Genomic DNA, 23,198 nt, shown 5'->3' with positions numbered 1-23,198 from the left:
AGCACAAACCGTCATCACTAGTGTTGAGCAATACCGTCCGATACTTGAAAATATCGGTATCGGAAAGTATCGGCCGATACCGGCAAAGTATCGGATCTGATCCGATACCGATACCCGATACCAATACAAGTCAATGGGACTCAAGTATCGGAAGGTATCCCTGATGGTTCCCAGGGTCTGAAGGAGAGGAAACTCTCCTTCAGGCCCTGGGATCCATATTAATGTGTAAAATAAAGAATTAAAATAAAAAATATTGATATACTCACCTCTCTGACGCAGCCTGGACCTTACCGCTGGTAACTGGCAGCCTTCTTTGCTTAAAATGAGCGCATTCAGGGCCTTCCATGACGTCACGGCTTCTGATTGGTCGCGGCCGCCCATGTGACCGCCACGCGACCAATCACAAGCCGTGACGTCATCTAAGGCCCTGAACGCGCTCATTCTTAGGAAGGAAGGCTGCCGGAAAGAAACCGAGGGTGAGTATATTCCTATTAGGTATATACTCACCCTCGGATGCGCCCTGCTTCTTTCTGGCAGCCTTCCTTCTTAAGAATGAGTGCGTTCAGGGCCTTAGATGACGTCACGGCTTGTGATTGGTCGCGGCCGCCCATGTGACCGCTCACACGACCAATCACAAGCCGTGACGTCATCCCTCAGGTCCTAAATTCCTAGAATGGAATTTAGGACCTGAGGGATGACGTCGCGGCTTGTGATTGGTCGCGTGAGCGGTCACCAATCAGAAGCCGTGATGTCATGGAAGGTGCTGAACGTGCTCATTTTAAACAAAGAAGGCTGCCGGTTACCAGCGGTGATGTCCAGGGGCCTCCGGACAGGTGAGTATATCAATATTTTTTATTTTAATTCTTTATTTTACACATTCATATGGATCCCAGGGCCTGAAGGAGAGTTTCCTCTCCTTCAGACCCTGGGAACCATACACTGGGAACTTCCGATTCCGATTCCCGATACCACAAAAGTATCGGATCTCAGTATCGGAATTCCGATACCGCAAGTATCGGCCGATACCCGATACTTGCGGTGTCGGAATGCTCAACACTAGTCATCACTCCTTCCTGCCTCTACTCCTTTCTGTATAAAATCACAGAGTTATCTAGAGAACCTCTCCCAGAGCACATTTCCAACTTTTTCCCAGTTTTACCCACCATTAATATCTAATTAGTTATTATTCAAGCCAGCATTCCAAATATAAATTGTATTCCCTCACTTTGACCTGAACTAACTATAAATAGCCACTTTCCCCAACCAATAAATATATACTGTAAATTAATTAGCCCCTCTACTCTTCCCCTAATTCATAACCAGTTACACTCCTGCATCCTCAAAGCCCCTGCTCTGTAGCTCCATCTCCCCCATTCATTACTGTATATTTACATGCCTCCCTATACCACAATTCATTATGTCTTTTCCTTTCTCTCCCCTTGCCCTCTATTCATCATCATTTGCTCTCCCTAACCCTCACCTTCAATTCATCATTTGCTGTCCCCCACCTCCAGTTCATCATTATTTGCGCTCCCCAAATTAATACATCGTCATTCACTGGCTTCTGTCCCACACCCTCAATTCATCATCATCCTCCCATAGCCATTTGATTCATTGTATTAAAAAAAAGTTTGTCATATTTACCTCTCACAATCCTCTGCAGGTCAGCTCGCTCCACTTCTGGATAGTATCATACATGCCAGCATCATTGCATACATGCAATCACCCATGCGTCACAGAAGAGTAGGAGGGACTCTCTTTGAGATGCAAGGACCAGGAAGGCTCCCTGCGATGGCGCAAGCTACTTTATAATACTTTAGGGCCTGGTGAACATAAGCACAAGAGGGGGCCCAGACAGGGACCGCCCCCCCCTCTTTACTTCTGCTCATCAGGCATCAAACAGTAGTAATGCTCTGATGGTTGCCCTGTTCACAAGGGAACATGGAAGTGTCCCTGAAACTGTTTTTCAACACAACAATGCCAGGCCACTTTTTTTTGGTACTGTGAGCAGCAAGCATAGCCTACCCAAGTTATTATGGCCTGCTGTGTCTCTGGAATTATCTCCCATTTTGTACATCTATGACGTCATTGGTCGGCTATTGCAAAGAGAGCTGACAGCAGAGGATCTTGATAAATTGCATGCCCAAGTACATTCAGAATATCCCTTCCTCATACAACCATAAATAACTTCATTGATGGAATGATATGGAGTTCAAATGCATGTTTCTTTGTTTGTGGCATTAATACTTGATATTGAAATAAATCAAGATATTTTGAACATTTTGATTCCATTTTTTCAAAATTTGCATGTTAATAAGTTGTCTTTCAACCCTGTGATTTTCATAATTCCATTTTTCCTTCTTAGTGTTGCAATTTCAATGTTGAAAACTATATTTAGACTGTGCGTATAGCTTAATTCTTCATCAATGTCCCCAATTGCTCAAAGATCCTGATGGCATCTGAAATTGTGATTATTCCTCTTCCACAGCAAATTAAACATATTCATATTTGTCCTTAATATCACCTTGTAAGAGGCTTGCTTTTGGATATATGGCTTATGAATCATAGAGGTTCTGACCGCATTATTAAAATGACATAGAGGGGCATAGATGCTCATAAAGAAACATAGTTTGGCATCAAGCCACTAGTCAGGGCACACTTGAAATAGTACAGTGTATAAAAGGGGCATAACTGAATTGGAGCAGGTGCAGAGAAGAGCAATCAAAGTTATTAAAGGGGTTTTTGTCTTTAAAAAAGTGGACCCTAGACAACCTTATACAACATAAATAATAAACAAACCAAATACTCACCCTTTTAGGGTCCAATACAGACTCCGTGCCATTGCTCATGTCTTGTTGTTTGGCTGAAGTAGTGGTGTAATATTGACAGCAAGCATCACTGCTTATTGTCAACTAGCTATTGAACCCGTTCTACGCCCGGGTGGCGAGCATTTATATTGGTATATGGTCACCATCCTGTCATGTGCTGCTCCATCCTGCGTCCCCATCCTGTCATGTGCTGCTCCATCCTGCGTCCCCATCCTGTCATGTGCTCCTCCATCCTGCGGCCCCATCCTGTCATGTGCTGCTCCATCCTGCGCCCCCATCCTGTCATGTGCTCCTCCATCCTGCGCCCCCATCCTGTCATGTGCTGCTCAATCCTTCGTCCCCATCCTGTCATGTGCTCCCATCCTGCGCCCCCATCCTGTCATATGCTGCTCCATCCTACACCCCCATCCTGTCATGTGTGTGCTCCCATCCTGTCATGTGCTGCTCCCATCCTGTCATGTGCTGCTCCCATCCTGCGCCCCATCCTGTCATGTGCTCCCATCCTGCACCCCCATCCTGTCATGTGCTGCTCCCATCGTGCGCGATCATTCTGTCATGTGCTGCTCCCATCCCGCGCCCCCATTCTGCCTGTTCCTGTTTCCATTCTGCCATATGTTGCTCCCATCTTTCTCTCTCCGGCTCTACTGCCCGAGTGCGGCTGTGCTGAGTGCGGGCGGCTGTGCTGAGTGCGGGCGGCTGTGCTGAGTGCGGGCGGCTGTGCATGGCTCTGCTGAGTGCGGGCGGCTGTGCGTGGCTCTGCTGAGTGCGGGCGGCTGTGCGTGGCTCTGCTGACTGCGGGCGGCTGTGCGTGGCTCTGCTGACTGCGGGCGGCTGTGCGTGGCTCTGCTGACTGCGGGCGGCTGTGCGTGGCTCTGCTGACTGCGGGCGGCTGTGCGTGGCTCTGCTGACTGCGGGCGGCTGTGCGTGGCTCTGCTGACTGCGGGCGGCTGTGCGTGGCTCTGCTGACTGCGGGCGGCTGTGCGTGGCTCTGCTGACTGCGGGCGGCTGTGCGTGGCTCTGCTGACTGCGGGCGGCTGTGCGTGGCTCTGCTGACTGCGGGCGGCTGTGCGTGGCTCTGCTGACTGCGGGCGGCTGTGCGTGGCTCTGCTGACTGCGGGCGGCTGTGCGTGGCTCTGCTGACTGCAGGCGGCTGTGCGTGGCTCTGCTGACTGCGGGCGGCTGTGCGTGGCTCTGCTGACTGCGGGCGGCTGTGCGTGGCTCTGCTGACTGCGGGCAGCTGTGCGTGGCTCTGCTGACTGCGGGCGGCTGTGCGTGGCTCTGCTGACTGCGGGCGGCTGTGCGTGGCTCTGCTGACTGCGGGCGGCTGTGCGTGGCTCTGCTGAGTGCGGGCGGCTGTGCGTGGCTCTGCTGAGTGCGGGCGGCTGTGCGTGGCTCTGCTGAGTGCGGGCGGCTGTGCGTGGCTCTGCTGAGTGCGGGCGGCTGTGCGTGGCTCTGCTGAGTGCGGGCGGCTGTGCGTGGCTCTGCTGAGTGCGGGCGGCTGTGCGTGGCTCTGCTGAGTGCGGGCGGCTGTGCGTGGCTCTGCTGAGTGCGGGCGGCTGTGCATGGCTCTGCTGAGTGCGGGCGGCTGTGCGTGGCTCTGCTGAGTGCGGGCGGCTGTGCGTGGCTCTGCTGAGTGCGGGCGGCTGTGCGTGGCTCTGCTGAGTGCGGGCGGCTGTGCGTGGCTCTGCTGAGTGCGGGCGGCTGTGCGTGGCTCTGCTGAGTGCGGGCGGCTGTGCGTGGCTCTGCTGAGTGCGGGCGGCTGTGCGTGGCTCTGCTGAGTGCGGGCGGCTGTGCGTGGCTCTGCTGAGTGCGGGCGGCTGTGCGTGGCTCTGCTGAGTGCGGGCGGCTGTGCGTGGCTCTGCTGAGTGCGGGCGGCTGTGCGTGGCTCTGCTGAGTGCGGGCGGCTGTGCGTGGCTCTGCTGAGTGCGGGCGGCTGTGCGTGGCTCTGCTGAGTGCGGGCGGCTGTGCGTGGCTCTGCTGAGTGCGGGCGGCTGTGCGTGGCTCTGCTGAGTGCGGGCGGCTGTGCGTGGCTCTGCTGAGTGCGGGCGGCTGTGCGTGGCTCTGCTGAGTGCGGGCGGCTGTGCGTGGCTCTGCTGAGTGCGGGCGGCTGTGCGTGGCTCTGCTGAGTGCGGGCGGCTGTGCGTGGCTCTGCTGAGTGCGGGCGGGTGTGCGTGGCTCTGCTGAGTGCGGGCGGCTGTGCGTGGCTCTGCTGAGTGCGGGCGGCTGTGCGTGGCTCTGCTGAGTGCGGGCGGCTGTGCGTGGCTCTGCTGAGTGCGGGCGGCTGTGCGTGGCTCTGCTGACTGCGGGGGGCTGTGCGTGGCTCTGCTGACTGCGGGCGGCTGTGCGTGGCTCTGCTGACTGCGGGCGGCTGTGCGTGGCTCTGCTGACTGCGGGCGGCTGTGCGTGGCTCTGCTGACTGCGGGCGGCTGTGCGTGGCTCTGCTGACTGCGGGCGGCTGTGCGTGGCTCTGCTGACTGCGGGCGGCTGTGCGTGGCTCTGCTGACTGCGGGCGGCTGTGCGTGGCTCTGCTGACTGCGGGCGGCTGTGCGTGGCTCTGCTGACTGCGGGCGGCTGTGCGTGGCTCTGCTGACTGCGGGGGGCTGTGCGTGGCTCTGCTGACTGCGGGCGGCTGTGCGTGGCTCTGCTGACTGCGGGGGGCTGTGCGTGGCTCTGCTGACTGCGGGGGGCTGTGCGTGGCTCTGCTGACTGCGGGGGGCTGTGCGTGGCTCTGCTGACTGCGGAGGGCTGTGCGTGGCTCTGCTGACTGCGGGGGGCTGTGCGTGGCTCTGCTGACTGCGGGGGGGCTGTGCGTGGCTCTGCTGACTGCGGGCGGCTGTGCGTGGCTGTGCTGGGGGCCTGAGCAGGCGGGGACACCGGCGCGCTGTGGGGGTCAGGTGCCGGGGTCGCCGCTAGCTCAGGCCCCCGGCACTTGCTATATTTACCTGTCCTCCCGTTCCACTGCTGCGCGCCGGTCTGTCTTCCGGGTCCTGTCCTCTGGCTGTGACTGTTCAGTCAGAGGGCGGCGCGCATAAAGCGCGTCATCGTGCCCTCTGAACTGAACGTCTCAGGCAGAGGATGTGGAGGACGGAGGCTCGCGCGCAGCGGTGGAACGGAGGACAGGTAAATATACTCACCCTCCTGGCTCCGTGGCTCGTCCCCGCTTCTCCATTGGAGATCGCGGTGTGCGTTCAGTGCTTACGCATACCGCGATCTCCTGGGAGCGTCACTCTGTGGGGTCCAGACTGCGCCGGCGCTTGCGCTTGCGCAGTCTATAAAGGCTTCGGACAGAGTGACGCTCCCAGCGTTATATTATAGATTGCTCAGTTCAGCAGCTGAGCTCAGGGATTGACTGCAGCTGTGAAGAAAGTTGTTAACTTGACCTCACCACTGCTGCCAAAACACAGAGACTCGAGTAGTGGCTGAGAGCTAGCGCTAGACCTCAGGAGTGTGACTGTTCTGCTTGATAATTGTTCTATTTGAGTCCCCTTCCCATAAAGTTCAAAACCCCTTTATGTTAGGCTACTTTCACATTTCCGTTTTTTAGTATACGTCGCAATGCGTCATTTTGGGAAAAAAACGCATCCTTCAAATTTGCCCACAGGATGCGTTTTTTCTCCATAGACTTGTATTGCCGACGGATCGCGATGTATGGCCACATGTCGCGTCCATCATGCACTGGATGCGTCGGGTTTTGGAGGCCCGTCGTCTCAGAAAAACGTTCAAGGGAACGTTTTTCCAAATTTATTTATTTCAGTTCTTCAAAACAAAAAGTTAATCTCATATATTACATAGAGTCATTACAAACAGAGTGATCTATTTCAAGTATTTCTTTCTGTTAATGTTGATGATTATGGCTTACAGCCAATGAAAACCCAAAATGTCATTATCTCAGTAAATTAGAATACTTTATAACAACAACTTAAAAAATGATTTTAAAAGCCGAAATGTTGGCCTACTGAAAAGTATGTTCAGTAAATGCACTCAATACTTGGCCAAGGCTCCTTTTGCATCAATTACTGCATCAATGCGGCATGGCATGGAGGAAATCAGCACTGCTGAGGTGTTATGGAAGCCCAGGTTGCTTTGATAGCAGCCTTCAGCTTGTCTGCATTGTTGGGTCTGGCATCTGTCATCTTCCTCTATGGGGTTAAGGTTAGGCGAGTTTACTGGCAATCAAGCACAGAGATACTGTTGATTTTAAACCAGGTATTGGTACTTTTGGCAGTGTGGACAGGTGCCAAGTCCTAACAGACTAAGGAATCTTTTTAAACACTTAGGCCGGGGTCACACTTGTGAGAAACTCACACGTGTCTTGCACCTCAATACCTGACACTGCCGCTGGCACTCAGGACCGGAGTGTGCGGCTGCATATATTTTAATGCAGCTCAATGCTCCGGTCTGAGTGCCGGCGGCAGTGTCGGGAACTGAGGTGCGAGACTCGTGCGAGTTTCTCGCAAGTGTGACCACGGCCATAGGAAGACTTTGCAGGTGTTTTTGCTAATTATCCTAATTTACTGAGATAATGACTTTTGGGTTTTCATTGGCTGTAAGCCATAATCATTAACATTAACAGAAATAAACACATGAAATAGATCACTCTGTTTGTAATGACTCTACATAATGTATGAGATACACTTTTTGTATTGAAGAACTGAAATGATCTTTTTGGTGATATTCTAATTTTGTGAGAAGCACCAGTACATACACTAAAATTAAGCACAATACATTGAATTAAACAAATTAATACATTCATCATGACATACAAAGATTCATGTAACAAGAGTATGCAGATTTGGTAAAATAACAAGGTGACTGACAATTCCTTATCTAAATTTAGAGAAAAGGTTTAATATTCATTCATAAAGTTTAGGCAATAATAAAATAAACATGACATTGTGATAATCAGATAACCTTAAAGGATGTATGGCTAAGTTTTGGGGGTAAATAGGAAGTTAATAAAGCTCACTAGGAGCTCAGAAAGAAGGAGAATAACTTAACATGGTGCAAATTGAGGGCAATTAAGTGAACCAGCAAGTTGTCACAGGATAAGGTCTATACTTACAGTATACAGTATCTTATATTGCATGTTTCATATTCAGTCTAATGGATGAAATGTGATATATGGTACATACAGAGAGAATTAAGATGAGCTTCATTCATTGTTGTATAGCTTATTATTGTGATACAAATACATAACTCACAGCATTAAAATCAGTAAAAAGTGAAGTAAAAAGCATGTATTTTTTATATGGGTGCTAGTCAAGGGGTAGTATATGCATCAACTGAACAGTCCAGGCAGTTTTTAAGTTCCAGGAGCGAGAATGGATCAAAGCAATCTCCAAGACAGTGGGGTGCCAGTAGTTTGAACTGGTTAGTACAATTTACGAAAGGCTCATGGAAATGGTTCACTGTGGAATGTGCTGGAACTTGCAGGATTTAACAAATCTGCTGCCATTGTCTTGAGGCCAGGTATAACAGTACACATTCATGGGATTAATGGAGGTCATACCTTGATAGGTTGGAGCATGGGCAAGAAATAAACAGGTGGTTTAGGGTTATGGATGATCTGTATATGTGCATGATATCTGTGACATATAATACATGGGCATTACAAAATGTGCTATCCAGTGAATGGGTTGTAATTCATGCTGCTCTTATTTCCTACAGGGAATATTTCCTAAATCATTTATCCACATCAAGGAGGTTACAAATCAAAAGAAAAGGTATGATTGCACTTTTACTTTTCTGACCACTACACATGATCTGCTCAGAACATAGTCGCAACATTTTCTGAGTAGTTTTTTCTGTACTACTTTATTATATTAAATATCATCAGATAAATATCTATAAATAAATCCTATTTAAGCCTTAAATCTTACCTTAATAATGCTTGTTTCAATTGCTTTACTGCATTCAGAAACACCCAATCTATCAAAATATAAAAATAATAAATTCAATTGGTAAACAGCGTAACGAAAACAAAATTCAAAATACCGGAATTACGTTTTTTTGGTCACAACAACATTGGAATAAAATGCAATAACAGATGATCAAAGCATAGCATTTACCCCAAAATAGTATCAATAAAAACATTAGTTTGGTGCACAAAAACTAAGCTCACCCAGCCTCAGATCGTGAAAAATTGAAATGCTACAGGCCTCGGAAAATGGCGCCATTTTTAAACATTTTTTATATACGTTGGATTCTTTTTACCACTTAAATAAAAAAGATCAGCACATAAGAAAAAAAAAGGCTTAGGCTACGTTCACATTTGCGGTCGGCGCCGCAGCGTCGGGCGCCGCAGCATCGCCGCATGCGTCATGCGCCCCTATATTTAACATGGGGGCGCATGGACATGCGTCGCACTTGCGTTTTGCGCCGCATGCGTCCCTGCGGCGCCTGCGTCCGGGCGCAGAGGACGCAGCAAGTTGCATTTTTGCTGCGTCCAAAATCAATTAAAAAAAGGACGCATGCGGCGCAAAACGCAGCATTGTGCATGCGTTTTGCTGCGTTTTTGTTTGCGTTGTGCGTTGCGGCGCCGACGCTGCGGCGCACAACGCAAATGTGAACGTAGCCTTAAAAAGCCATAGCCAGCTCACCAACCAGTCCTGCAGGTACAGAGCACGGAGGTTCGTCCTGACCCAGACATCCTAGCAGCAGCAAATTCAATAGAAAATAGATACTCCAACTCCGATAAAATTGAAGTCTTTATTTATCCAAAATGGTTAAAATGTAGTCCTTACATTTGGTGGACCAAACAGGTGTATATAGATCACGGCTACGCGTTTCGACCTAGATCGGTCTTAATCATGCCTGTATCACTTCACAAATGAGAGCTACAATGCCTACAAGTAGTATTCAACCCCCTACAGATTTAGCAGGTTTAATAAGATGCAAATAAGTTAGAGCCTTCAAACTTCAAACAAGAGCAGGATTTATTAACAGATGCATAAATCTTACAAACCAAAAAGTTTTGTTGCTCAGTTAAATTTTTATAAATTTTAAACATAAAAGTGTGGGTCAATTATTATTCAACCCCTAGGTTTAATATTTTGTGGAATAACCTTTGTTTGCAATTACAGCTAATAATCGTCTTTTATAAGACCTGATCAGGCCGGCACAGGTCTCTGGAGTTATCTTTCATGTGGGATAGCTGCGGAGACACCATCACGTGTTTCTCAACGCAAGCAGTGAATAGCCAGGCCTTTCCCCAGGAAGGAACAACCACGGGAAGGGCAGCATCCAATACAGGAAAACCACCTATGCCAAGCATGGTATCCATCCACAGACAGCTGTTTCGGGGTGTTTGCCCCTCATCAGTGTGGAGTAGGAATCTGGCTATTAGGAGCAGTGCCTAGTAAAAGGCTGTAAAGGCACAGATGATTGGCCTCGGGGAGACCAAAACATCCAACACCGCGGAGACACCATCACATGTTTCTCAACGCAGTGATCCAGAACACTGCCCCCATCCCTTATGGGAAATATGCAAATGCATGTGGGATAGCTGCGGAGACACCATCACATGTTTCTCAACGCAAGCAGTGAATAGCCAGGCCTTTCCCCGGGAAGGAACAACCACGGGAAGGGCAGCATCCAATACAGGAAAACCACCTATGCCAAGCATGGTATCCATCCACAGACAGCTGTTTCGGGGTGTTTGCCCCTCATCAGTGTGGAGTAGGAATCTGGCTATTAGGAGCAGTGCCTAGTAAAAGGCTGTAAAGGCACAGATGATTGGCCTTGGGGTTGTTCCTTCCCGGGGAAAGGCCTGGCTATTCACTGCTTGCGTTGAGAAACACGTGATGGTGTCTCCGCAGCTATCCCACATGCATTTGCATATTTCCCATAAGGGATGGGGGCAGTGTTCAGGATCACTGCGTTGAGAAACACGTGATGGTGTCTCCGCGGTGTTGGATGTTTTGGTCTCCCCGAGGCCAATCATCTGTGCCTTTACAGCCTTTTACTAGGCACTGCTCCTAATAGCCAGATTCCTACTCCACACTGATGAGGGGCAAACACCCCGAAACAGCTGTCTGTGGATGGATACCATGCTTGGCATAGGTGGTTTTCCTGTATTGGATGCTGCCCTTCCCGTGGTTGTTCCTTCCCGGGGAAAGGCCTGGCTATTCACTGCTTGCATTGAGAAACACGTGATGGTGTCTCCGCAGCTATCCCACATGCATTTGCATATTTCCCATAAGGGATGGGGGCAGTGTTCTGGATCACTGCGTTGAGAAACACGTGATGGTGTCTCCGCAGTGTTGGATGTTTTGGTCTCCCCGAGGCCAATCATCTGTGCCTTTACAGCCTTTTACTAGGCACTGCTCCTAATAGCCAGATTCCTACTCCACACTGATGAGGGGCAAACACCCTGAAACAGCTGTCTGTGGATGGATACCATGCTTGGCATAGGTGGTTTTCCTGTATTGGATGCTGCCCTTCCCGTGGTTGTTCCTTCCCGGGGAAAGGCCTGGCTATTCACTGCTTGCATTTAGAAACACGTGATGGTGTCTCCGCAGCTATCCCACATGCATTTGCATATTTCCCATAAGGGATGGGGGCAGTGTTCTGGATCACTGCGTTGAGAAACACGTGATGGTGTCTCCGCGGTGTTGGATGTTTTGGTCTCCCCGAGGCCAATCATCTGTGCCTTCTGGAGTTATCTTGGCTCACTCCTCCATGCAGATCTTCTCCAAGTTATCTAGGTTCTTTGGGTGTCTCATGTGGACTTTAATCTTGAGCTCCTTCCACAAGTTTTCAATTGGGTTAAGGTCAGGAGACTGACTAGGCCACTGCAACACCTTGATTTTTTGCCTCATGAACCAGGCCTTGGTTTTCTTGGCTGTGTGCTTTGGGTCGTTGTCTTGTTGGAAGATGAAATGACGACCCATCTTAAGATCCTTGATGGAGGAGCAGAGGTTCTTGGCCAAAATCTCCAGGTAGGCAGTGCTATCCATCTTCCCATGGATGTGGACCAGATGGCCAGGCCCCTTGGCTGAGAAACAGCCCCACAGCATGATGCTGCCACTACCATGCATGACTGTAGGGATGGTATTCTTGGGGTCGTATGCAGTGCCATCCAGTCTCCAAACGTCACGTGTGTGGTTGGCACCAAAGATCTCGATCTTGGTCTCATCAGACCAGAGAACCTTGAACCAGTCAGTCTCAGAGTCCTCCAAGTGATCATGAGCAAACTGTAGACGAGCCTTGACATGACGCTTTGAAAGTAAAGGTACCTTACGGGCTCATCTGGAATGGAGACCATTGCGGTGGAGTACGTTACTTATCGTATTGACTGAAACCAATGTCCCCACTGCCATGAGATCTTCCCGGAGCTCCTTCCTTGTTGTCCTTGGGTTAGCCTTGACTCTTCGGACAAGCCTGGCCTTGGCACGGGAGGAAACTTTCAAAGGCTGTCCAGGCCGTGGAAGGCTAACAGTAGTTCAATAAGCCTTACACTTCCGGATGATGCTCCCAACAGTGGAGACAGGTAGGCCCAACTCCTTGGAAAGGGTTTTGTACCCCTTGCCAGCCTTGTGACCCTCCACGATCTTGTCTCTGATGGCCTTGGAATGCTCCTTTGTCTTTCCCATGTTGACCATGTATGAGTGCTGTTCACAAGTTTGGGGAGGGTCTTAAATAGTCAGAAAAGGCTGGAAAAAGAGATAATTAATCCAAACATGTGAAGCTCATTGTTCTTTGTGCCTGAACTACTACTTAATACTTTAGGGGAACCAAACAGAATTCTGGTGGGTTGAGGGGTTGAATAATAAATGACCCTCTGAAAAGACTTTTCACAATTTAAAAAAAAAATAAACAAAGAAATAACATTCTTTTTTCCTGCAGTGCATTTCACACTTCCAGGCTGATCTACTTCCAAATGTCACAATGCCAAGTTAATTCCAAATGTGTAAACCTGCTAAATCTGCAGGGGGTTGAATACTACTTGTAGGCACTGTATATATATATATATATATATATATATATATATATATATATATATATAGTGTTAAAAAAAAAGGGGGAATGAAAAGGGAATCCGCCCTCTTAACATCACATGATTTTTAAACAGAAGGTCCTACGAACATATATTTAAATACAAAGTGCAATTTAAAATAATAACAATAAACAATTAGCAATAGTGATACAATATTTTGATTCATTTGTTTAAACCTTTGGGAAAGCGAGTATTTAAATTATAAATCCAAAACGCCTCCCTCGTAAGTAGGCGTCTGTTAATATCTCCTCCTCGATTAGGCGGATAGATTTTTTCAATGCCATGCACTTTAAGGCCACGTTCACACGCTGCGGGTTCCTCTGCGGGTTAATCCCGCAGCGGAATTGAAAATCTGCAGGGCAAAACCGCTGCGGTTATCCCTGCAGATTTATCGTGGTTTGTTCCGCGGTTTCCGCTGCGGGATTACTGCTGTACTATTGATGCTGCATATGCAGCAATATGCAGCATCAATAGTAATGTAAAAAATAATAAAAATTGGCTATACTCACCCTCTGACGTCGCGATCTCCCCGGCGCTGCAAGCGGCTGTGCCGACAAGGACCTTCGTGACGTCACGGTCATGTGACCGCGGCATCATCACGGTCATGTGACCGCGACGTCACCACAGGTCCTGTTCGCACAGCAACTGAGACCGGACACCGCGGGCAGCGCTGAGAGGTGAGTATAGCATGATTTTTTATTTTAATTCTTTTTTTTTACACCCAAATATGGTTCCCAGGGCCTGGAGGAGAGTCTCCTCTCCTCCAGCCCGGGTACCACCCGCACATTATCCACTTAACTTCCCGCAACGTGGGCACAGACCCATGCGGGAAGTTAGCGGTTCAATGCATTTCTATGGGTGCAGAATCGCTGCGATTCTGCACCAAGAAGTGACATGCTCCTTCTTTTTTTCTGCAGAAAATCCGCGCGGATTTTCCACAGAAAAAAAGGATCGTCGGCACAGCGGGTTTTGTTTTCCATTAGGTTACATTGTACTGTAACCTACATGGAAAAAGGATGCGGACCCGCAGCTGCAAAACAGCTGCGGGTCCGCAGCAAAACCCGCAGCGTGTGAACATAGCCTAAATGATGAAATATCCCCATTGTGCATGGTAGAAAAATGTTTTGCAGCCATTGAAATATTTCTATTCGTAGTATTACACATATTAACATCTCTAAGATGCTCCATTATGCGCATTTTTAATTTACGTGACGTGCAACCTACATAGGAAATCTGACACGCAGCACAGTCTATTTTGTATACTACATTTTTTGTATGACAGTTAATAAAGCTATTAATATTATAACTCTTATTTTTGTCAGAATTCCAGAATTCACTTCCCAATTGTGCATGAGCGCATGTACTACACGCTGCGGTACCGCATCTATAAAAACCCTATACAAACTTTTAAATTGCACTTTTGTTTAAAAATCATGTGATGTTAAGAGGGCGGATTCCCTTTTCATTCCCTTTTTTTTTTTTTTTTTTAAACACTATATATATATAGCTCTCATTTGTGATGTGATACAGGCATGATTAAGACCGATCTAGGTCGAAACGCGTAACCATGATCTATATACACCTGTTTGGTCCACCAAATGTAAGGACTACGTTTTAACCATTTTGGATAAATAAAGACTTCAATTTTATCGGAGCTGGAGTATCTATTTTCTATTGGATTTGCTGCTGCTAGGACGTCTGGGTCAGGACGAACCTCCGTGCTCTGTACCTGCAGGACTGGTTGGTGAGCTGGCTATGGCTTTTTAAGCCTTTTTTTTTCTTATGTGCTGATATTATCTGACTTTGCCGATGTCTCCCAACCCTTATCCTACTATTTAATGAAAGGTGGACTTCTGGTGTTTGTTTTTATATATTTTTATATATTTTTTCGTTTCACTTGATACATTATGCACTCTCAAGAAAGATTAGCCAAGATGGCACAGGTGTTCAGAGATGCAGGGTCTGACCCAGCAGGGAACGGAGATTTCATCTCACATCTGAATGAATCTGAAAGACTTATGAAAACTGAACTGAAATTGTGGTGGAACCTTACCACCTTACAAAACTATGTGGCTAAAGAAATGGTTCCAAGAGGTCTTAGGATTAAAAAAATCTCCACTACATTCTACTCAGATGATTTTAAAAAACAGTGGAATCAGATCCTAACTACCGTATATACTCGAGTATAAGCCGACCCGAGTATAAGCCGACCCCCCTAATTTTGCCACAAAAAACTGGGAAAACTTATTGACTCGAGTATAAGCCTAGGGTGGAAAATGCAGCAGGTACCGGTGAATTTCAAAATTAGAAATAGATACTCCATACCATTCATTATGGCCCCATAGATGCTCCACATAAAGCTGTGCCATATATAATGCTCTGCACCGTTGCCCCATAGCTGTGCCATATATATAATGCTCTGCACCGTTGCCCCATAGCTGTGCCATATATATAATGCTCTGCACCGTTGCCCCATAGCTGTGCCATATATATAATGCTCTGCACCGTTGCCCCAAAGCTGTGCCATATAGTGCTCTGCACCGTTGCCCCATAGCTGTGCCATATAGTGCTCTGCACCGTTGCCCCATAGCTGTGCCATATAGTGCTCTGCACCGTTGCCCTATAGCTGTGCCATATAGTGCTCTGCACCGTTGCCCCATAGCTCTGCCATATAGTGCTCTGCACCATTGCCCCATAGCTCTGCCATATAGTGCTCTGCACCGTTGCCCCATAGCTGTGCCATATAGTGCTCTGCACCGTTGCCCCATACCTGTGCCATATAGTGCTCTGCACCGTTGCCCCATAGCTGTGCCATATAGTGCTCTGCACCGTTGCCCCATAGCTGTGCCATATAGTGCTCTGCACCATTGCCCCATAGCTGTGCCATATAGTACTCTGCACCGTTGCCCCATAGCTCTGCCATATAGTGCTCTGCACCATTGCCCCATAGATGCTCCACATAAATCTGTGCTGCTGCTGCAATAAAAAAAAAAAAAACACATACTCACCTGTCTTGCTTGCAGCTCCTCGGCGCCATCTTCCCGGCGTCTCTCCGCACTGACTGATCAGGCAGAGGGCGGCGCGCACACTATATGCGTCATCGCGCCCTCTGACCTGCACAGTCAGAGCGGAGAGACGCCGGGAAGATGGCGTGACGCCCGGCGTGTGGAACGAGGACAGGTGAATATGCGATACTTACCTGCTCCCGGCGTCCCGCTCCTTCCCCCTGCCTGTCTTCGGTGCCGCAGCCTCTTTCTCTATCAGCGGTCACCGGCACCGCTTCATTAGAGAAATGAATAGGCGGCTCCGCCCCTATGGGAGGTGGAGCAGCCTATTCATTTCTCTAATGAGCGGTCCCACGTGACCGCTCAGGGGAAGAGGCTGCGGCACCCGGAGACCGTGGGACGGGCAGGGGGAGCGCCAGGAGCCCCGGAAGCAGGTAAGTATATGACAGTGCTCACCTGCCGACCCCACCACCGATCATGACTCGAGTATAAGCCGAGAGGGGCACTTTCAGCCCAAAAATTTGGGCTGAAAATCTCGGCTTATACTCGAGTATATACGGTAATTGCTCTCTGAACCTAATGAGACTTAGAATAAAAAATGAGGAAATTAAATTAAAGGAAGCTCAAGAAAATGTGGAGAAAATAAAAAATACTCTGGAAGAATGTAAATCATTTCCACAATATGAGCTATCCTTGGAAAAAGTGAGAGGCAATGTCTGCACATTGGAAGATGAAATAATGAATCACAAAAGGCGAAAATTTGAGAGAGATCTTAATGATTACTCTACAGACAGTGTGTATGAATGGAGTCGATGGGAAAGGAATCGTAAATCTCCAAAATCTATTTTAAAAAATAGCCATGCTCGTTATAAATCCAACACCAGACCTCAGGTGAATTTTTCATCTACAGAACCTGATTCATCTGATACAAATGCTAGCACTTCGGATACATCTACACCAAACTATACACCGGAGAATAGAAGAAAATTTGGAAGACGTCAAAAAACGCAAGAGACGAGCCGGGAGAAAACATAAAAAATCCTCCGGGAGTAACAACGCGCAACAAGAAGAAACACAAACAATAAAAAAAAGCAATGTTGTTAATTTATCTTCTCAGGCTCTAACACAAGATCAATTAGATGTTTTGGCTCTGGGACTTAATTTTGTGCCAGATGCTGACTTTAATCTATTTATGACTATGTTTGACATCAACAAATTTGTGAGAAATCTGACATTAAAAAAACATTTTTTTTCAGATGAAACGACAGATACAAATCAAGATCACAATATGGAAATAAATGAATTTGAAAATCTTGATTTTAAAGAACAGGTCACTCTAAACTGTCTAATGAAATTATCTAAAGAAAATCAAACAGAAATAATGGAAGGGTCCATCAATATATCGAAAAATTAAAAAAACAAAAAATCCATATTTCTATTCTATACAGACTCTTAGAGTAAACTGTATGGACAAATTCCAAGAACTTGTTGAGAAGGATTTAAAGGATTTGGAGTATAGTTTAAATAAAAATAAAAAAATAAAAAACTTACCACATCGGCATTGGAAAGCACTTAATTAACTAAAATCTCTGAAAAACATCATTATTAAGAGAAGTGACAAAGGTGGTCTAATAGTCATTTTGAATGAAAGTGATTATAAAGATAAAATGTATGAACTCCTATCTGATAGTACTACCTATGAAAAATTGAAAAAAAAAACAACTAAAGAATATAATGATAAAATCATGAAATTAATTGAAGAAGGTGTATTTTTAGCCACCATAAACAAAAGACAATCTGAATATTTACATGTAGAAGCCCCAAAAATGCCCATTATGTATGGTCTCCCTAAGGTGCACAAAAGCACAGGCTTACCAGCCATGCGACCGATAATATCAGGCATAGGCTCTATGTCAGAACACCTATGTGAATGGGTAGACTCTTTATTGCAACCCATGGTAAGAAAAATGCCAGGATTTATCAAAGATTCGAGAGAAATTCTAAGAATATTTAAAAATCGAAAATGGGAAAAAAATCACATTTGGTTAAGTTGTGATGTAGTCTCATTATACACAAGTATACCTCATGATATAGCCATGAGAGCGCTAGAATTTCATTTAAAAGACTATGGTCAATACTCTCAGAATCTAATAGATTACTTATTAAAAATAATATTTTTTCTAATGAAACACAACATTTTTTCATTTGATGGTGAAGTGTATGCTCAAAAGTCGGGAGTTCCAATGGGGGCGAAGTATTCGCCGTCTCTGGCTAATTTGACAATGGCATACTGGGAACAGGAATTCATTTATTCTGCTGAAAATCCATTTGTTGACCACATCTCCTGGTATGGCAGATACATAGATGACACCCTCATTATTTGGGGGGGTGATGTGTCTGCCATACCGGGATTTGTGGAATACATTAATTTGAATAAATTTGGGATAAAATTTACATATGTTCAAGATGATAAATCCATTTCTTTTTTAGATCTAGAATTGAGTGGTATTGTCAGTGAAGAAATTACCAGTCGAACTCACATAAAACCAATTAGTGGCAATACAATTTTACACGCCGATAGTAGTCATCCAGCCCACACAATAAAATCTATACCAGTAGGGGAGTTCACTAGGTTAAAAAGAAACTGTAGCAAAGAAGAGGATAAATTGAAAGAATTCCATGAAACAAAAAAGAAATTCAAAGCTAGAAATTATCCGAACTGGACAATAAATAGGGCTATCAATATAGTTGGGAAAAAACAAAGAGAGGATTTACTAGTCCCAAGTAAAACTAATACCTGCATAATTAATAGAAACGAAAATAAAAAACATGCTAATAATTTACACCTTTGTTTACAATTCTTCCCTCAATTTAATCTGATTAAAAAAATTATAAATAAAAGATTACCTATCCTTTATGAAGATGACACATTGTTCCATCTATTACAGGATGGTGTAAATATAGTTGCAAGGAGGGCACAAACGATAGGTGATGTAATTGCCCCAAACTCACCGCAGTCCAACACTAGATCTAAGTCTAATACCTGGTTAAATTGTAAGGGTTTTTATAGATGCGGTACCGCAGCGTGAAGTACATGCGCTCATGCACAATTGGGAAGTGAATTCTGGAATTCTGACAAAAATAAGAGTTATAATATTAATAGCTTTATTAACTGTCATACAAAAAATGTAGTATACAAAATAGACTGTACTGCGTGTCAGATTTCCTATGTAGGTTGCACGTCACGTAAATTAAAAACGCGCATAACGGAGCATCTTAGAGATGTTAATATGTGTAATACTACGAATAGAAATATATCAATGGCTGCGAAACATTTTTCTACCATGCACAATGGGGATATTTCATCATTTAAAGTGCATGGCATTGAAAAAATCTATCCGCCTAATCGAGGAGGAGATATTAAAAGACGCCTACTTACGAGGGAGGCGTTTTGGATTTATAATTTAAATACTCGCTTTCCCAAAGGTTTAAACAAACGAAACGAAATATTGTATCACTATTGCTAATTGTTTATTGTTATTATTTTAAATTGCACTTTGTATTTAAATATATGTTCGTAGGACCTTCTGTTTAAAAATCATGTGATGTTAAGAGGGCGGATTCCCTTTTCATTCCCCTTTTTTTTTTTAACACTATATATATATATATATATATATATATATATATATATATATAGCTCTCATTTGTGATGTGATACAGGCATGATTAAGACCGATCTAGGTCGAAACGCGTAGCCGTGATCTATATACACCTGTTTGGTCCACCAAATGTAAGGACTACGTTTTAACCATTTTGGATAAATAAAGACTTCAATTTTATCGGAGCTGGAGTATCTATTTTCTATTGGATTTGCTAAATAAAAAAGAACCTATACAGGTTTGGTATCTTTGAACTCATAATGAACTGGAGAATCATGATGACTGGTCAGTTTTAGCACTCAGTGAACATAATAAAAAAAAATTGTAATTTCGCTGCAATTGTTTGTTTTTTTTACAGTACACTATGTGGTCAATTGTATCATTCAAAAGTACTGCTTGTACCACAAAAAAACAAGCCCTCACACAACCATATTGATGAAAAAATATAAAAGTTATGGCTCTGGGAAGAAGAGGAGCAAAAAAATAAAAAAAAATAAAAGAGTTGTTCACTTTCAGGAAAGTGAGCCCTATACTGTGTAAAATGCCTAAAAAAAGAAAATTAGCCGCTACACCCTTCTGGAGTCTAGCAATCGATCCAAGAAAGGGTGAGTATAAGCTGAGTTTATTGTTTTCAGGTATTTGACACAATTTGGCGTCCAAAATCCCAAAACTGGACAATCTCTGTAATCAACATAGAATTTTGGACTGAGGATTTTAAAAAAAAAGTACACTCCTCGACATTGAATTTGCAAAATTAAAAATCATAGGAAAATAGAAATCTTAATGACATACTATATTTAAGCCTTATGTCTTGCCTTAATGTTTGTTTCAATTGCTTTATCTTACAAGCATAATTGTGATTCTTTTAATTGTCATAATATATTTGCAGTTTCACAGGGGAATTTTTTGATAATTCTTTTTACTTTTGAGATGTTTGTCTTTGTGTTACTTTTGGATCTGAAGCTTACTCAGTACGTCATGGTCAGGTGGTGCTTACCGAACTTGGACATACTGAGTACTTGGAGCGCCCCTAGACGCAGGGCCGTGGGGTACTCGGTACCGGGCCTCTCTGTCTCAGTTCTGGGGTTGTCACGGTGGCTAGACCCGGTCCGTGACCCTGCTAAGGGGCATCCAATGAAAGATGTGATGATGTTGCGTGGTGCAGGTCGCGATGAATAACGAGGACACAGGGTTGCAGTCTCTTTACCTCTTTACTGAAGGCTTCAGGATCCTCAATCCAGAGTACTGCTAACGGGGCTGGCTGAGACCGGCCGGTCCGAAGGCACATTCAGAGTTTCCTTTGCAGGTGGAAATCAGTGCCTACCTTCTAGCGCCTGTGTGTTGTAGTACCTCCCTGCTGAGCACCACGGGATAGTCCTCACAACTGTTGTGTCTGTTTCTGATGTTCTTCTCTCTCACAACTCGTATCTATTCTGATGTTCTTTCTCCGTCCCCCAGATGATATGGATAGGAAGCACCCGTATGACGGGTAGGCCTGGAGTTCTTCCGGGACCCTAGCGTCGCCCCTCTCCCACAATTGCCCCCTATGTCTGCTTAGGTGATTTAGGTGAGACAGCCAACCTAAAATTAACTGTCCTGCCACTGTTTGAAGTATTGCTTGGAGCCTAATACTTCCTCGGCGTTCCGGCCACCGGCTTCGCGCCACAGTAGGATGTTGCCTCGATCTTACGGCACGACTCCTACTGGCTTTATCTCCTTTTTGCTGCGATCTCGTTTCTCACTTCTCCACAGTAAACCTCGCTTCTTTTCCTTTCTTAGGATGCCACCGCATTCGAGTGCAGGCGTGGCTCCGTAACGTTCTGTTCTGTTTGCTAGGCCACTGTCAGGATCCCACCCCTGACAGAGACCCCCCTGAATCTTCCCCTGCAACACCCTCTGCCACAGGATGTTGCCTGGATCCAACCCAGTCAGCTTCTGACTAACTTCCTATCCAGCCCCCAGTTTTACCAGATTGTGAGGAGTGGCCTAATACATAGAACCCTTTGCTCCCCCAGGTGGCCAGAATGTGAAGTGTAAAGTGTGACTGTGATACCTGGTCAGGTGAACTCCTTAAGTGCCATCAGACATATCATCACTCCCCTTAGAGGCAGAGTGTCAGTACTGCAATGACCAGGACTCTGGGGTGCCGCATACTGAGCGTTTGCAGAATTTAGCAGTCATGTAGATGGAGGGAGCCCCCTCTACACTTCGATCGGTGCCCTCACGATGTCATATGTCATAGCGGAGGACAGATCATTGCCATGATGACCTGATGTCATCGTAATGACATCCAGGTCATTAGGCTGTGGCAAGCCACTCAAAACATGCCCAGAGCACAGTCTCAGGGGCTTGTGTCATGCATTGCAATGGATTATAATTGCGATCAGGCTGGTAAAAGGAATTTCCCATAGTGGGGCAAAGTAAAAAAGTTAAAAAATGTAAAAATGTTTTTTTTAAAGACAGAAAGTAATAAGAAAAATAAAAATATATTGTAGTATCTCTGAAAATGCCATCTTGTCCCTCACAAAACAAGCTGCCATACTGCCCTATCAGTTGAAAAATAAAAGTTATTCTGCTCAGAACAGAGAAATGCAAAAGTATTTTTTCTATAAAATAGTTTTTACTGTGTAACAGCACCAAAACATAAAAAAAAACTATATAAATGTGGTATCACTGTAACTGTACGGACAAAAAGAATAAAGTTGCTGTGACAGTTCCACCTGTCAGCATGTCTGGGATGCAGCTACTGACAGTTTGGCCATCCAATCTGGTACCGGGGCGTGCTCAGCTATCCAGTCTGAGACTTTGACCCGTCGGCTGTCTCCAAGTGCTCATTATTCCTATTATTTGCAATTCTACTTAACTGAGCTGTGTCTACCAGAACTCTGCCAGACGTATATTTAGCTTGTGAGGTTTGTTCTCCTATGCCTTGCATTCTGTATGCTTGATCTGTTGCCTGACCTTGGACTTCGTTTTGACCATCCACCTGTTTAACTCCTTCATATCTGACCCGTTATCCTCCAGGTACTCTGATCTCGGAATGTTACCTGACTACACTTTTGTCTCTTCTTTCTGTTTATGATGAACCCTCCTAGCTTCTGACCTTGGACTCTTTGACTATTCTATCTCATAGCTTGGCCGTGAGAAGTGACTAGTGTCACAGCTGCCTTATCTATTTTACCACACCTGGAATGGCATAAGAAAGCAAAAAAAAAATTCTTGAATTGCTGGCATTCGTTTATTCTGTCTCCCAAAAGTCAGAATAGAAAAGCAATCAAAAAATGTTATGTGACCGAAAATGGTACCAATAAAAACATCAACTCATTTTGCAAAAAGAAGCCATCACATGACTCTGTAGGACAAAATATGGAAAAATTATAGCTCTCAAAATATGAGGATGCAAAACTAGTTTTTCCAACAAAAAACGTCTTTCAATGTATGATAGAGGCGAAACATAGAAAAGCTATAAATCTGGTATCCCTGTAATCGCACTGACCTGAAGAATAAAGTCATCTAATCACTTATGCTGCATGAGGAACTGTGTGAGAAATAAATAAATAAAACCAATTCTTCACCTGCTGTTGATTTTTTTCATTCTGCCTCACAAAGATTGCAGTAAGGCTCGGCTTACAGTTATCCTGTGCTCTGCTCTTAGTTCTTACATCATAGTTTCTGTGTAATTCTCAGAAATACCTAATTCAGATGGAAC

The 23,198-nt window shown here is 45.5% G+C and overlaps 1 protein-coding gene across 1 annotated transcript in view; it reads left to right on the top strand.

The window, feature by feature from the left end:
• Positions 1–23,198, top strand: part of DOCK2 (dedicator of cytokinesis 2) — a 1,347,187-nt gene that overhangs the window by 86,250 nt on the left and 1,237,739 nt on the right. The window contains exon 4 of the mRNA XM_077266018.1: positions 8,496–8,551. Coding sequence (XP_077122133.1) covers positions 8,496–8,551 — 56 coding nt within the window. The remainder of the gene's footprint in view (positions 1–8,495; positions 8,552–23,198) is intronic.

The sequence above is a fragment of the Ranitomeya variabilis genome, chromosome 5 (genome assembly GCF_051348905.1).
Source record: "Ranitomeya variabilis isolate aRanVar5 chromosome 5, aRanVar5.hap1, whole genome shotgun sequence".
NCBI classification, from domain to species: Eukaryota; Metazoa; Chordata; class Amphibia; order Anura; family Dendrobatidae; genus Ranitomeya; species Ranitomeya variabilis.
Note: the sequence above shows the minus strand (reverse complement) of the source record. Positions and strands in the feature narration are given on the sequence as shown.